Source organism: Grampus griseus (genome assembly GCF_964374135.1).
Source record: "Grampus griseus genome assembly, chromosome: 14".
NCBI lineage: Eukaryota > Metazoa > Chordata > Mammalia > Artiodactyla > Delphinidae > Grampus > Grampus griseus.
The window spans coordinates 74,547,459-74,563,596 of record NC_139008.1 but is presented as its reverse complement, the minus strand read 5'-3'; the positions used below and the strand labels follow the sequence as shown (position 1 = coordinate 74,563,596).

The window sequence follows — 16,138 nt, the reverse complement described above, 5'->3', positions numbered from 1 at the left end:
TGTAAGGATCTGTGAGACAAAATGGTTAGAGCATAGACTTTAGAATCAAACAAGCACAGGCTGGCCTCTTGCTCTGCCCATCCCTAGTTGTACGATCAGGGGACCCACATAACACCTACATCAGAGTGGCTGTAAGTGTAAAGGGACGTGGCACGAGTGAGGCGCTGGCGCAGTGCCCAGCCTTGTTCCGATCTGCAGGTGCAGTGACGAATACCACCTCCCACGGGTCCCTACCAACAGTACAGCTGAGCTGTACCCCTCTGCCTCTGCTCCGCGCCCACGGTCAGCCCTGGGTGCCGGTATAATTAGCTCCGGCTCGGTGGTGAGCAGCCGCGGCTGCTCAAAGCCTCTGACACGACTGTCACCTCCCACTCAGTTCTCCAAACCACAGTTATCCCACCGTTGAGTGCGTTACATGCGTGCTGGGCACCGGGCTGAGTGCCACCAGAGGACATCTGAGCCCTCAAAACCTCTGATTTATCACAAGGAACACGGGCTGTGCCAAAAGAAAAGTTTCGGGGAGCGATGGGGGATGGGGGGAAAGAAATGCAGCCTCTTGCGTTCGCAGACAAATCCCATTCTTCCAAAACCCATAGCCCGCGGCGGGGGAGACAGCCTGTGTCTTTAAGAGGCCTCCGCTAGCAGGGCGGGGACCGGCGGCTCCTCACTCCCAGCCCCGGCAACTGGTCCCGCCCTCTTTTGAGTGACAGGCAACCAATCCAATTGAAGAAGGAGAATTCAGCGTGACGGTGAAAGGGAGCAATAGGAGCCCGGGTCGGCCTGCGTGGGGCGGGGCCCCGAGAAGGCGGGGCCGGCGGAGGCTAGTGAAGCGGCGGCTGGGAGACCTGGGCGCGGGAGCTGGGCCTAGGTCGGCTCCCTGGTGAGTGTGGGACGCGCCGGGGGTCTGGGCGCGCCAGGCCGCAGGGAGGGCCCTGGCCCGAGGGACGCGGGGCGGAGAGGCCGGGCCGGGAAGTAGGCGGAGGGCTGCGGCCTGCTTCTGCCCAGGGGCCTGGGGGGCTGGAGAGGGCCGGCCTGGGATGCACCGCGCAGGTTCGACAAGCCCCTGAGGGGTTGCGGCCCAAGTGGGTCCGCCGGGCCAGAGGGTCACTGGGTCCCGGACCCAGAAGGGTCGACGACGGGTGGGGAAGAGGGCGGACCAGGCCTAGAGGAGCGGGGGCTGGGTCGGGTAGGGGTCGCGGGGTAGGGGAGGAGGAGGGTGGGAGGATGAAACCCGGGGGCGAGACGGTGCGGGGAGGGAGGGTACGGGAGAGGGACCAGATGGGAGAGGGCTCGATAGGAGCCCAAAGAGTGTTTGGGGCTGGGTGGCACCCATCCGAAGCCTCGGAGTCTCCCTTGACATCGCCACCCCCTCCTACACACACAGACACTGCTCATCACCCCGCCCCGTCGATCCGGCCGGCTCAGTGACCCCCCAGACCGTCTACTTGCATCTCCGCCGCTTCCCCCTCAGTTCAGGCATCTCTCGCCTCTTACCTGGATTGATGCAGTGTCCATAACCGATCTGTACACAGGCACTTGCGCCGCTCCCCAGCGGGCTTCGCACCGTGGTCAGAGGGATCTTTTCAAAATACAGATCAGAGCCGGACGCTCGGTTGCTTGTAACTGGCTGGCTTCCACCTCCTGCAGGGCCAGCCCCAGATCCTCACCCAAGCCCTGGAGATGGAATCCCACCGACCTCTCCTCCCTAGTCTCAGTCTACTAACCCCTCTTGCCCAATTCTCTTGTCACACTGGTCTTTTCGTGTTCCTTCTACATACCAAGCCCTGGCCCAACTCAGGGTCTTCACCCTCAGCCTTCCTGCTCCCTGGGCTTATCTTCCCCGCCTGGCTTATTCCTGTCAACTCCCCTTTATCTTGGAAATCTCCACTCAAGTATCACTTCCCCAGGAGGAGTCCCTGGTCCTCGATTCCCCCACCCAGTGAATTCCCCACTTTCATCACCCTCTGTACTTCTCCTTCACGACACTTGAAGAGCTGCAGTTTTACATTTATTTATGAAAATATTCATGTCTGTCTGTTCCCACCAGATAATAAGGTCCACTAGGAAAAAGATAGTGTCTGCTTTTGCTCCTTGTATCTCCAGCATCTTGCCCAGAGCCAGGCACTGTAAATATGTACTAAATGAATAGAGGACTTGGCTCTGGTAGGAGGAACAAGGTGTGAGTCGTCTCTGATGTCCTACACAAAAACTGTGCCAGGCTCTGTGCTAGAATAATGCTGTCCGATGGAAAGATAATGCAATATCTGTAGTTGCAAAATTTTTAGTAGCCACATTAAAAAAGCAAAAGGAAACAAGCGACATTACGTTTTGTAATATATTTTACTTAACCTAATAGATTCCAGAATGATATTCTTTTGACATATACTCAATGTTAAAAACATTATTAATATTTCACATTTCTGTGTGTGCACTAAGCCCTTGAAATCTGGCCTGTGTTCTACACTCAGAGCCCTTCTCAGCTCATGGTAAACACATTACAGGTGCTCAGTAGCCACACGTAGGGGCGAGCAGTGCTAGAAGCTTTACATACCTGTGGCATTTAATTGCCTTTAACCTTTGAGATAATTATTGTTGTCTGCATTTTACTAGTAAACATGATGAAGCTCCCAGAAGTTACGCTGCCTGCCAGCAACCACCCTAAACTTTGTGAGGGGAGGAGGCGAGGTGAGGACCAGGCCCTCCATCTGTTCATGTGGAGTTTGGTCCTTCTGTACCCTGTGCTGCCTCGACGAGGTGCCAGGGGAGTCTGGGGGTGCAGGAAGTGGGGGCTAAACTTCTAGAAAACAATGGCACCTGTGGGTATATGCATATTCGGTTTCATCCATGAAGAGACAGTGTGTCTGAGTGCATCAGTACCACCTGCCTAGGTGGCTCAGGAACAAGTGGATTTGATGCAGTTGAAGAAAAAACCTGCAAGGCCAGTGCTTCTTGATCCAGTCACCAGAGCCCAGCACATTCAGCACCAACTCAGCCTGGTCCCAGGACCTGGGTAGAAAAATGTACCCAGGCCGCAGCATCTTGTACAGGGCCTGAGTTAACAGTCTGGCTGTTCAGTTCAACAGTTGCTCACTGAGTTGAGGTCCCCACTCCCGTGGGGCCAGCACTGTTCTAGGCCATTTAGGGTGGCTGGGGAGTATAGATCACAGCCCTCATCTTCAGGACGCCTACTGGGTACTTGGAAAGACCAGACCAGACCACAGAATGATTAGATGAGGTGCAGGACACCGGGCGCTGTAATGAAGAGCCGGAAACAGTGGTGTGCAGAGGCTGCAGTGGCTGTCTAGGCCACGCTGGGTAATGTGTTTCCAAGTGCGGATTTGGATTCCTCTGCAGGGGTAGGGGGGTGCTGCGTAGTTTGCTGCGGTTCCCACATAGATGCTGCTTGGCACGTTTACTTACGTGTCTGGCTGCTTAAGCAGCCAGAGTTTGTAAACCCATTAGACATAATGGTTTTAATTGAGTCACTAGAAAAGATTTGTTGAGCACCTGTTATGTGCCAGGCATTGTATAGGCCACTGCTCTGGAACTGACTGTGAAGCTCTCCAAGGTTCTTCTGCTAGGAGAAAAATAATAATAAGAAGAAGAAGAATTTTATATTGATTTTCCTCCCCGATTGCCTTCACATATGTTCTCTCATTCTGTCATCAGTATACTAAAGCCTGGCAGGTAGGGCTCTTTTATGCCAGGGAAACATGGTTACAGTGCTTTTGCAACTTCTTCAAGTTCACACTGTTGGAATTCTGCTTACTCTGTGTCAGGTATTATGCTTAAATGATTTACGTATATTATCCCACCCAATGTTCACAGCAACTTTATGGAGTAGGGTTGATTCGAATCCCCATTTAACAGATAAGGAAATTCTTAGAACTGGGATCCAAACCTAGGTCTGTTCCACTCCAGAACACAAGCTCCTTACCTCGTTAAGTTACTCTGCCTCGCTAGAAGGTCAAGGTTGGACGAGACCTCCTCATGCATATCAGGACCTGAAGTCCAAAGAGGCTTGTCCTCATGGCAGAGCTGGGCAGTCAGGTCTCCTGTGCTGCAGGGGCAGGACTAACCCAGAAGGGAGCGCCGAGGCCTTCTTTGGTTCCTGACTGCTGGTGTGGCCTTGCCAGCTTCTCTGGACCTCAGTTCCCTTATTTGTAAAATGAGAGGCTTGGCCTGGTTTTGCAGTGAGAACAATGCTGTGTGGTTGGGGTCAGTACTGAAGGAGTCGGGCCCCCAGCCCGGGGTTTCAGTCATAACCCAGGGCTTCTCAGCCCCGCGCACCCCGTCCCCACACAGGCTCTGCCTTCCCGCGGCAGCCGCGGTCCCGTGAAGGCAGACAGTACTTCTGGTTCATCTGTGTTTTCCACTTCAGTTTCTGTTTCAGTTCCAGAAACTGAGGCAAGTGGACTGGAAACACAGACCCCCTTCTACGTCCATCTCGATGACTGTAGGGCCGTGTGGAGTTCTAGGCAATGGCTCGTCCTCTGTCATTAGAGTTTCTGTTCTCTTTTAGAGGCGGTCAGGTCTAGGGGCATCCTGGAGGGTATTTTTGGTGTGGAACTCTGTGGGCACAGCTGTGTGCCAGGCACTGTGGGCAGGGGAGTAGATGCGGACTTGATGAGTCCCTGCCCTCAGCTAGCAGCCCCTGAGCTGTGGCTCCCAGCCCTGGCTTCCCATTAGATTCACCTGGGTGGGGGGGCTAGGGGGGTGGTTTGCAGTGACCTGGGTTGGGCATGGATGAGGCACAGCCAGAGCTGAGACCCACTGGTGTAGAGTCTGCACCTGGGGATCTTGTTTGAAGGCAGGTTCTGATTCAGGGGGTCTGGGCTGGAGTGGGTGATTCTGTGTTACAGGCTCCCAGGCAACATCGGTGGTGCTGGAGTGCGGATCACACTCTGAATAGCACGAGGAAAGGCTGCACATAGACAGTTATGAATCAGTGGGATTGTGACAGTGTGTGTAAAAGACGGGAGGGCAGATGAGGGCGCAGTTCATTTTGTCTGAGGGGAGAGGACCAGGAAGGCCACACAGAAGAGTGACTGAGCTGGGCCTTGAAGCTTGAGTAGAAGTTTGGCAGCTGGACCAGGTGGAGGGAGTAATGGCAGAGGCCCCAGTGAGACTTAGAAGAGCCTGATGTTTGGGGGAACAAGGTGGTCTGCAGTGACATTCGGAGTATCTGCGAGGGCGGTCTGAAGGCCATGGTGGGCCTGGAAGGAGCTGGTGCTCTCCTGTGGAGTCTAAGCTCAGTTGTGCAAGGATAGGGACCTTGCAGAAGGTTTCTAAACCGAAGAGGAGAGCTGAGTGCTTCTTAGGGTAGGTGTTACGTGAGAAGAAGCCCAAACAGTTACCCTGTTCCCACGCCCTTCCTCACTGCCCTTGTGGCTCTAAGTTAGTGGCTTTTAACTACGTGTTCGGGTGAGTCTTGTGTCCAAAAATTTCAACAGAAGGGAGAAATCTCAGCTGCCATTGGTATGATGGTCCTTCTCGGTGTTTCTAGCAGTAAACGTCAGGACCTGAATCTTCGAACCCAGCTTCCCTCCCTGTACCTTAGAGTCTCACCCGCATTCAGGGGTCCGAACTAAGGGAAGTTAAGTCACTTCTCACTGCAGAAGATTTCAGAGGGAGAAGCCTCTGTTGAGATTGTGCTCTCGATTAGAAAGAGGGTTTGACCTCTGGTTGCCTTCCTGGAGCGGTGCTTTCTCTTGCAGGAAACATAAACCAAACTCACCCATGCCTCCCCCACCGAATCAGAAGCAAAAGAGCCGAACAAAAGCACCCGTCAATCCTTATCCTTAAAGGAATGAGGTGGGGAGAGTGCGGAGCTGGAGCCTTCTGGCCTTCCTCCATCTGAATTCCTTACTAATGGGGAGGGATTGTCTTCCACTTCCTTTCCGCTGGGCTCAGAATCCATCTCCCTGGAGCCGTCCCTGCAGGGGCGATTGATTGATGGAGCTCTGTGGGGCCTTTTGTAACTGTGCTGATTTTATAAGCACACCTTCCAGAAGCCACTTAAAGAACACTCATTGGAGACACGGAAGGTCCTGTTTTTCTCTTGTTTCCCCGACTTTGCCTTTGAAAACCTGAGCTTTCATCTTCCTGCCTTAGAGTATAGGATTATCTTCGCCAGATCAGTGTGTGCCTCTCTCCTGTTTGGAGGCATGTAGAGCTTTCCCAATCATCTTTATATCTGTAATACTTGGAAGGGGGTGGGAGGGTGGGATGCAGAGTCGTTTAATCAGAAGGGGTTGATGACTTCTTCGCCTCCTGGGCCTGGATGTGGAACCACCGCTCCCTCATCTTGGCTGTTTGCTCTTGAACTCTATAGTGACGCTGAATGGTAGAGCGAGAGGCTATTTATAACCCTGAGAATTTTGCAATGTTACTGAATTGCTTCAACCTAATTCCCACTTCCTTTCTAAAGTGAAAATGAAAAGAGTGAGCAAATGAGAGCTGAAAGGGCTCCCCACAAGGAGATCCTTTATCTGGGGACCGTTACCTGGAGAATAGTATTCTTCTAGTCTCCTATCTCCCGACGTTTCCATAGGGAGAAAAGCGGAGGGATGTTTTCCGCCATCTTTTAACTAGAGTCAGGGGTGCTAAATCTGATTTTCCAGTGAGACACGTCCTAATGTTAGATGTGAAAACAGTGAAAATGCTGTGGAGTTGGAAGGTGGTGGGTCGAGGAGGGAACACACAACCAGAGTGCTTCCTGCCTGTCCACTGCCGTGTGGAGCCGGCCCTGGTTTGTAGGAGTTGAGGAAGTCAGAGCTGTTGGATTTGAGCAGATGCTCATGGAACCGTATCCGTGTGCCAGGCGCTGTGCCAGCCGATGAAGCTGCAGGGTTGGCCTTGCCCCGGGGGAGGAGAGAGCTGTGGGAATATAAAACTGTAATGGGGTGGGACAGGAGCCGTCACAGAGCTGTGGACAGAATGCCACAAGAACACGGGCCCGTCCTGTTTCACTTTGCTAGAGAAACGGGGGTGGCGTGAGGAACTAAGACTGGTACAGAGAGGAAGTGACATCTGAGTGGGGCTCTGAAGCTTGAATATGAGCTCTCCTGACAGTCGAAGGAAGGAAAAACATGCAAAGATACAGAGGAGGAGGAGGAACGTGGGCTGCCTTATAGAAACAGCAAGTAGTCCAGGAAGGTCTGGCTAGACTGTGAAGGGCTGAGCACCACACAGGGGAGTGGGGGTCACCTTCTTTAGACAGTGGGCTCCGTTGTCTGTCACAATGGTGAGCTCTTGTCGTTGGTCTCTGAGCCTCGGTGTGCTTCATCTTCAGGTCCAGGGAACCCAGATCCTCCACTGAGCGCCTGCTGTGGGAACCGTGCCACCTGCTTTCACGTGGCTTTCAAACAGCCAGACTGGCTAGGGTCAGATTCTGGCCGTGCCGCTTACTAGCTGTGTGACACTGAGCACAGTACTTAATTTTTCTGCGCCTCTATTTCTTTTTAAAATTTTATTTATTTATTTATTTATGGCTGTGTTGGGTCTTTGTTGCTGTGCGCGGGCTTTCTCTAGTTGTGACGAGCGGGGGCTACTCTTCGTTGCGGTGCGCGGGCTTATTGCAGTGGCTTCTCTCGTTGCGGAGCACAGGCTCTAGGCACGCGGGCTTAGTAGTTGCGGCACGCGGGCTCTAGGGCACAGGCTCAGTAGTTGTGGTGCACGGGCTTAGTTGCTCCGCAGCATGTGGGATCTTCCTGGGCCAGGGATCGAACCCACGTACCCTGCATTGGCAGGCAGATTCTTAACCACTGTGCCACCAGGGAAGTCCCTCTATTTCTTGTCTATAAAACCAGGATGATGCATCACACAGGGCTGCTGCGTGGATTAAATGAATTAATCTGTGTAAAGCCCTTAGAACAGTGTCCCAGCACTGTGTAAATGTTAGCTAATGTCATCATCCTCAGCAAAGGAAGTATTATGTAGAGGGAAGAGAGCCCACTTTGAAATCCTAACGCACAGTCCTGAGACCCAGTTCTGATGTGATTTCTTTCTTTCTTTTTTTGTGGGGAAGAGGTGGGAAGGAGACACGTGGAAGATACGTTTCTCATCCCATGTGAACTTCAGTTGCCTCATCTACAATGGGATGACTTCCAGGGTGCGGGTGAGCATCAGCGGTAATAATGCTACAGACGTGTGATCAAATGTACATAGGCTGTCTGCACATTGCTGTTACATACAGGATGACTTGCCATAAAGTCACCACAAAACTGAACTGTTTTAAACAAACCACTTATCTAAGTGGGTTTTGCTCTTCATTATTTCAGCCAGTGTTAACCAAGGGCCTGCTCAGTGCTATCATCTTGTGCCTGTTAGGCTGCTGTCTCTTCAGCCCTCCATGTAGAGCTCCTTCAAAGCTGGGGGGTCACCCTTATGCTTAGGCTTTTTAGTTGCAATGAGTAGAAACGCAGGCTAGTTTAATTGAAAGGAGTTTTATTGGCAGGAAACAGGGGAACTTCAGGTACCCCAACTGTAGGAGGTGTAGCCGTGGAGTCTGGAAAGTCTTCAGACACAGGCTTTTTCCACCTCTTTCTGGGACTTTGTGGTTTCTGGTTTCTGGCCTCCACTCATCCACACATTTCTGGATTCTTCTTGCTGAATAGCTTCCTCTGCAAGGCTCTTGGTTTTTGCTTCTTGGTATCTTTGGCTTGCCGCGGTACCTGCTCTGAGGCTGACTGTGACCTTTCTGCTCCAGGGCCCGTTGTCATCCATCTTCTTTAGTCTGTGTCTTTAAGCTCAAGAGAGAGAATTGGATTAGTCCAGCTAAGGTTGAGTGTTCACCTCGGTCCTGTTGGCTGTGGCATGGGTGGCAAGAGTGCCAGGACACATGGGCTGCCTGGGCATATTGGGAAAGGGCAAAGTCACTGAGAATCAGGGCTTATAGTATCTCTGGAATAGTCCTGGTGGTTGCAAATCCCCGTGCTTTAAAATGGATATGAATTTTTGGAACATACAAGAATCACTCAGGGCTGACTTTTATAAAGAAAGAGATAGGGACTTCCCTGGTGATCCAGTGGTAAAGAATCTGCCTTCCAATGCAGGGGACGTGGGTTCCATCCCTGGTTGGGGAACTAAGATCCCACATGCTGTGGGGCAACTAAGCCTGCGCGCCACAACTACTGAGCTCATGTGCCTCAACGAGAGAGCCCACATGCCGCAAACTACAGAGCCCACACGCCCTGGAGCCCGTGTGTCACAACTGGAGAGAAACCCGAGCAGACTGCGCACCCTAACGAAAAGATCTGTGTGCTGCAACTAAGACCCGATACAGCCAAAAAAAAAATAAGGAAAATAAATAAATATTTTAAAAAAGAGAGATAATCAACCTAGGAAATGCCGTGTGGTGTCACAGTAAAGTGGAACTGTAAAATAATGAACTTTAGCTTTGTTTATCTCCAAAGACAGTATCCAGAAAGGAGTTCTAGGGACTTCCCTGGCAGTCCTGTGGTTAAGACTCCGCTCTTCCAATGCAGGGGATGCGGGTTCAATCCCTGGTCAGGGAACTAAGATCCCACATGCCACGCACAGAAAAAAACAGAAACAAACAAACAGAAGAGAGTTCCAAAAAATATGATTTGTTTCTTAGCAGCACCACTGAAATAAGGGTGTAACTTCTTTTGGAGAGGGACATGTGTACATCACCCAGACACTCAGTGTTGGAGCTGTGACTAGGTCCTGAGTCCTCTGGCTCTGAATCCAGATGCTTCAGCAGGGAAAATCATCTCAGCCCAGTGCTCTTCCTCTCACACCTACACTGCCTACTTATTTTAAGAAGAAGAAGAAACTAAACTAAATAACAAATGGTCTTAAAGGCCATATTGTGCATTTCCACATATATGAAGTACAAAAGCAGGCAGAACAAATCCATGGTGTTGGAAATCAAAAACAAGTTGCCTCTGGGAGGGCTGGCAGGTGCGGGGTTGACTGGAAGGAGGTAGGAGGGAATTCTGGGGGTGTGAAAATGTTCAGTGTCTTGTTTTGGGTGGTGGTTACAGGACGGTATGTGTATTTCTATTTTGTATATATATTTATATATACATATATACACATAAGCTCTGCATTTTATTATTTGTAGATTGTATCTCAGTCAAAAAAAACGATCTCACAACTGTACAGTCATGCCTCCTAATTATGGCAGATTTAGATAAGGATGGGGACTCCTGCCCTAGGTATCCTGAGATTCACGGTACCACCCCTGCTTTGCTGTGTCACTGGAGCAGAGCATCTCAACCAGGACTTCTTCTGATGGGCCCGTTTCTTTTCAGAGGTTTGTTGTGTGTCTAGGCACATAAAAATTACATGTGAGAAATTCTGCCCGGAGCTGCAGAAGCTGTGGAAGCTCTCAGGGCCGTGAGACCGGCCCACTTCACCTTTAGGCTTGATTTAGTTGCAGTGAGCAGAAATTCAGGCTAGCTCAGCCGGAGGTGGGGGTGGGTTGGGGGTGGGTAGCACTAGTCAAAGTCAACTCCATGTTCTGTCACCTTCACTGCTTGTGCGCTGGGTGAATGGGGCACCTTAACCACACTGAGTTTCAGTTTTGTTGTCTTCAAATGGAGGTAATCCTGTGCTGCCTACTTCACAAGGCTGCTGAGGGGACTCAACAGAGTAAGTGATGGCACACTGAAAACCATCTCTTCTGTGCTGCCATGTTCTGGAAGTGCTGGTATTTTTGACAGTCGACTTCTGAAGCACCCCATCCTGGTCAGGAAATGGCTGGGAAAGCTTCCCTCTTTCTGAGACCTGTGGGTTTGTAGGGGAAGGGACTTGTACCCCTGTCGCCAAAGAGGTTAGTACTTACAAGGCTGTGAGAAATAACAGCTGTGTTTGGGCTGAAAAATTGATGGCCTCCACAAATACCAGCTCAGCACAGCTATGCCGCATGTTCCAGGAGAGGCGGGTGGTCTCCATTAGTGAGGCGTGGATTGTGGGCAAGTGGCTAAACCTGGGGGTGCAGGAGAAAGGCCTCTTTCGTGAAGAGAGAGACCTCTCCTGAAGCTGCAGGCATGGAGTGTAAACAACATTGAAATAATCCATCAGCGGGGTGGCTTCCCCTCATCAGACCTTGGAGAGAGAATGCTTTAGCTACTGCCTGGAACACCACTAAGCTCACAGAGTTGCCTAGGATACCAGTCACGTGGGCCCATCTTCCAGACTTGTTCAAAATGATTTATTTTCCTTTATTTTGGAGAGCAGTGGGTCAGAAGTACTTCTGAAGCCTTGTCCTCCGATAGTTGGTCCTTTGTATGAGGGTCCTTACCTCCCTATACTTGTGCTCTCAGCAGCCCTTGCCTTTGGCAATTGGGACTAAAATAGCATTTCCTGTCCCGCTTCTCTTCTCCATTTTCTGAAGTCTGTGTCATCCCACACGGTGGAGGCTCCGCGTTGTGTCCCTTTGCGGAGGGAGGAGTGGCAGCAATAAGTAGGGAGGAAGCAACAGAGCATGTGGCCAGGCCCTGCTGACTCTGGAATCTTCCCGGGATGACTGCAGAGCAGAGCAGGCTGGCTGCTTCAGCTAACTGCTCCGCCAAGGAAAGGCTGTGTCTGTCCTTATCAGTCTCAGGGCATAAGCTTCTCCCTCTCAAGGTCCCAGGACAGGACTTTGCAGTAAATGTTCTCCTCTACTCCGGGGTCCTCCTGGCCCTTCACCTGAAGTGTCACATTGGCAGATCTTGCGGCTGGCTTATCCGCAGTTGGTAGATAGGTTTGTCCCTTTTCTACTTGCTGATTTAATCTAAAGAGACAAAATGTCCAAGGAAAGGTTGTGGCATGATCTAGAAGAATTCAAACCAAGGAGTTCTACATGTTTCTTTGGGCACTCTCTGTCTTCTGATTTTCCAAAATGTATAACAAGAGTGAAAAATGAAGGCAAACTCTGACTTTTTCCTTTTTTCTGATTCTTTTCCCCAGGCAGCTGTGTCTGTGTGTCTTGGAGAAGCAGGGCCCATTGGGAACGATGCCACCACCATCAGACATCGTCAAAGTGGCCATCGAGTGGCCAGGTGCTAACGCTCAGCTCCTCGAAATCGACCAGGTAAGCTCTGGAAGGGAGCAGCGACGATGCAAGGGGAAGGATCCAGGGAGTGCGTGGTGGGGATGTCTTTAGGGGCGGGGACCACTGGCATTAGGAGTAAGACCAGCAACAGGAAAGCCAAGCCCTGTCCCACCCTGTGGAAGGCTAGTCATCATGGCCTGGGAGAGACTTCCTCTTCGAGAAAAGCTCTCAGAGAAGAAGTCCGTGCTCAGGCCCCAGGACGACCCTGCCTGGCCGACCCTCTCATCAGGACCTTGGTACTAGCAGGCTGTGGCTCCTGGTGAAGGATCTCTCTCTCTCTCTCTCTCTCTCTCTCTCTCTCTCTCTCTCTCTCTCAGAAACGGCCCCTGGCGTCCATCATCAAGGAAGTTTGTGATGGGTAAGTTGAAACTGCCCCTGTTTTGGATGGTGACAGGCTAAAAACAGAGGAGCATTGCCAGACCTTGAAAGGAATTCTGCCCGAGGATCTGCAGTTAGTCGGGTCCCCAGTCCGGGGGTTTTGTGGATCGTTGTCTTACGAAGAAAGTGTAGCCGGTGGGGATGTCCCTGAGACCTGTCAATCTTCAGGTTTTCCTTTACGCCCAGGAACGCCCCACCTGAGGTCCTGGTGGGGTCTGAGACCTGCGCTGAATTATATGTGCCGCCTTCTGTGGTACCAATCTTTACAGGGGCTGAGGAGGGTACTGTTCAACATCTCAACCCAAAGCTTTGGGTTTTCTTCCCCTGTACGTCAAACAGACCATCCCTCAGTCAACTCTGTTGAAAATTATTTATTTACAGCTTCTAGACAGGCCCCCCGGCATGGCCACACAGGCTGTACTGTTTTTCTCTTACATAGGTGGTCACTGCCAAACCCGGAGTATTACACCCTCCGTTATGCAGACGGTCCCCAGCTCTACATCACCGAACAGGTTAGTACAGGGAGAAGCCAGACCAACACAGGGCTCGCTCTGGAGTGAGCCATCCCGGGGGCCGGCGCTGTTTGCCCTCCTTACATCCAGGGAGCTTCCACTTCCTGGGTCAAGAGCTGCTTCCTGGGCAGATCAGGGAGCATCAGCCCTTGTCCTCCTCTGGTGGCTGGAAAAATGTGGCTTCTGCTTCCTGAGAGGCACTTGAAAAGCATCTTAGAAATTCTTTGCCAAGAAACAAGCAGGAGAGGAGGCCCTGACTGAAGAGTCTCAGTTACAGCTACTTTAAAAATGACAGAAAGTTCTTGTTGATTCAACTTGCTTGCACAATTTTAATATTTTATCTTAGCTACTCTTTTTTTCTCTTTGCTACCCAGACTCGCAGTGACATTAAGAATGGGACAATCTTACAGCTGGCTATCTCCCCGGTAGGTATTCGGCCTTCCTTAGGAATTCCTTTATTTGACAAGCGTCTGTGAGCACCTACCATGGGCCAGACTCTGTTCTAAGTAAGGCTTGGAGGTTAAAAAGTCAATCTTTGCTCTCACAGCCTGGTTGGGAATAAACAGACAAATATAAGGCCTCTCTCAAGGGTCCTGAAAGAAGGTTGCTTAGGGAACTCAGAAAAGGGTCCACCTAACTCAGACTGAGAATTCCCAGAAAGCCCTTCCAAAGAAGGGGGACACTTGGCTCAGATGTTGAAGGATAAGCAAGAAGCAGCTGAAGAAAGAAGAAAAGGAAACGTATTCCAAGCAGAGAGATGTGCTTTGTTTAGGGGAGGCAGGAGTGATGGGTGGCCGAGGGCCTGTAGCCATCAACCAGAAGCCAGTGAAAGGTTCCTTGGCGGCCTGCTTATGGGTCGGACTTTATCCAGAAGGGAAAGATCATAGTGGGGACGTTGAAAGATTTTAAGTAGGAAGCTATATTATGCTTAGGTTTATGTTTTATGAAGATCACTTTAGTGACAGTGTGGAAGATGGGCTTGAAAAAGGAAGGTTGGTGGTAGGAGGAATCTTCAAGAAGCTGATGAGCAGTGTCGACAGCCCGTGAAGGCAGTGGCCGTGGCGATGAAACGATGGGCAGGAAAAGTATTTGCAGGTGAACTTGGCGAAGAAGGCAATACACTGGCTGTGGAAGCAGTGCGAGAATGCAAGCTGGCCCCCTGATTCCTGCAAGAGCAGCCCTTCCGGGTGACTAAGGAGGCACCCACAAGGGTAGAAAGAAAACAGGCGCTAGAAATGGCTTAGGAGCTGAGGGCAGGGAGAGTGTCCGGATGGAGGACGGGTTGGTCTGCAGTGAGCAGAGAGAAGGTAAACTGAGGACAGAAGAGCGGTCCGTTGATCTGGGAGGTCAGCCGGTTGCTGGGGCAGCTGGGTGGCAGCCAGATCGCAGTGGGTTGAGTTTAAGAGGTGACAGAGCGAGGACCTTGTGTTTGCCATGTTATCAGGAAGCTTGGTTTAAAAGGAAATAGATAGAGAAGGTACTAGCTCGGGGATACGGAGTTGAAAAGATACGCCTTTTAAAAAGAGGTGGAAGGGTTCCCTGGTGGCGCAGTGGTTGAGAGTCCACCTGCCGATGCAGGGGACACGGGTTCGTGCCCCGGTCCGGGAAGATCCCACATGCCGCGGAGCGGCTGGGCCCGTGAGCCATGGCCACTGAGCCTGCGCGTCCGGAGCCTGTGCTCTGCAACAGGAGAGGCCACAACAGTGAGAGGCCCGCATACCACAAAAAAAAAAAGAGGTGGAACATTCACGTGTGTTAAAATCAAAAGAGTTTTACAAAGATACAGTGAAAGGTCTTCTCCCACTCCTGTCCCTCACTTACCCAGCTGTCCCCCTCCTCTGACCCTTCACAGTTGTTAACTTCTGTTGCAGTTTTTTATGTGTCCTTGAAAATACGTTAAGATGCAAGAGAGGAAGGTTGCCAGTGCGGGAAAGGGGGGATGAGTGACGGGGGCAGGACCTTGCTGCCCACAGGACAGGGGGAGCCCACAGCCCAGGGGAGGGATTTGCCCCGACGGCTCGGCCTGGAGCAGGACCAGTGATATGGGGGTAGCGTAGGTAGGTTTGTAGAAGGGCTGCCGGAAAACGGAGGGCATGCTGGCCCCGTTCTCTTGATGAGGTGACAGGCTGGTCCATCTGAAAGGAAGGGAGGTGTGGAGTAATAGCAGCTACATTGGCTGAGCGCCTGGATTTTGCAGAATACTTTCCATATATGGTATCACTTAATCTCGACAAACCCCATGAGATGAGTACTCTTGATAGCCCCATTTTTCAGACCAGGAAACTGAGACTCAGAGAGACTAAATAACCTGCCAGTTGTCGACAGCTCAGAACGCGGCGCAGCTGCCTCTCAAACCCAGGTCTGGGCGACCCCAGGCCAGTGTTCTTGGCACTGCCTGCTCCTGCCCTCCTCCTCAGCTCTTCTCGTCCTAAGGACTTCATTTCTCCTCCCCAAGCTCGGCTAATTTAACGAGATGGCCTGGGAGCTGCGCGCTCTTACAGAAGTGCCGAAGCATTTTACGGGCCTCGCGCGCAGCGTAGCTGACTTCCCCAGAAGCAGGAGGCGCAGGAGGTGGCCCGGAAATGCTGTCCCGGGAGGAGAACTGACATTTGGAGTTGGAAGGCTCCCAGTGTGATGCAGACCAGCGCTCTTCAAATCGTTCCGTCCTGTGACCTTTTCTCGCAGCGCACGCGTCCCTCACCGTGGAGGTGAGGGAGGGTTTCTGTGTCCTCGCGAGCAGCGTGCCGTTAAAGGGGAGAGACGTGGGTAGGCCCGACTCCTCTGCAGCAGCAGTACCTGGGCTCCGTCGCTTGCTTAGCACTGGAAGAAAAACGAAGACCCCCCCGGGGCGCTTGTGCTCTCCAGATTCTTCCATTCCAACCGAGAATATTAAAGTAACACACGAGAGATAGAGAATGATGGAACGGTAAGCTGTGAGGCACAGACTATAGAGTGAGTAAGTTCAGCAACAGGAAAGACCAGTGAACATGAGAGGAGGGGTGTCAGCCGCAGTTGCAGGAAGGATGCAGGTGCTCCCATGGGAAAGGTTCACGTGCTCGGGGGAGGCTCTGTCACCAGCCGTCATTTTCGAAAAGCCGTTTTGAAATTAGCTGCTTCTAGCCCCTTGGTATTCTTAGTTTTCCCAGGGCTAGCACTTTGAGGAACAATGATACGGACTCTG

General features: G+C 51.6%; 1 protein-coding gene across 3 annotated transcripts in view; it reads left to right on the top strand.

The window, feature by feature from the left end:
• The first annotated feature begins 810 nt into the window (after positions 1-810).
• Positions 811-16,138, top strand: part of ELMO2 (engulfment and cell motility 2) — a 38,407-nt gene continuing 23,079 nt past the window's right edge. For 2 of the 3 annotated variants that reach the window (XM_082670657.1, XM_082670655.1), the window contains exons 1-5: positions 811-880; positions 11,923-12,046; positions 12,385-12,425; positions 12,885-12,957; positions 13,332-13,382. In XM_082670657.1, coding sequence (XP_082526783.1) covers positions 11,969-12,046; positions 12,385-12,425; positions 12,885-12,957; positions 13,332-13,382 — 243 coding nt within the window. In that variant the 5' untranslated portion in view covers positions 811-880; positions 11,923-11,968. Of the gene's footprint in view, positions 881-8,028; positions 8,120-11,922; positions 12,047-12,384; positions 12,426-12,884; positions 12,958-13,331; positions 13,383-16,138 lie in introns of those variants that run through there. The other variant, XM_082670656.1, reaches the window with a different exon arrangement.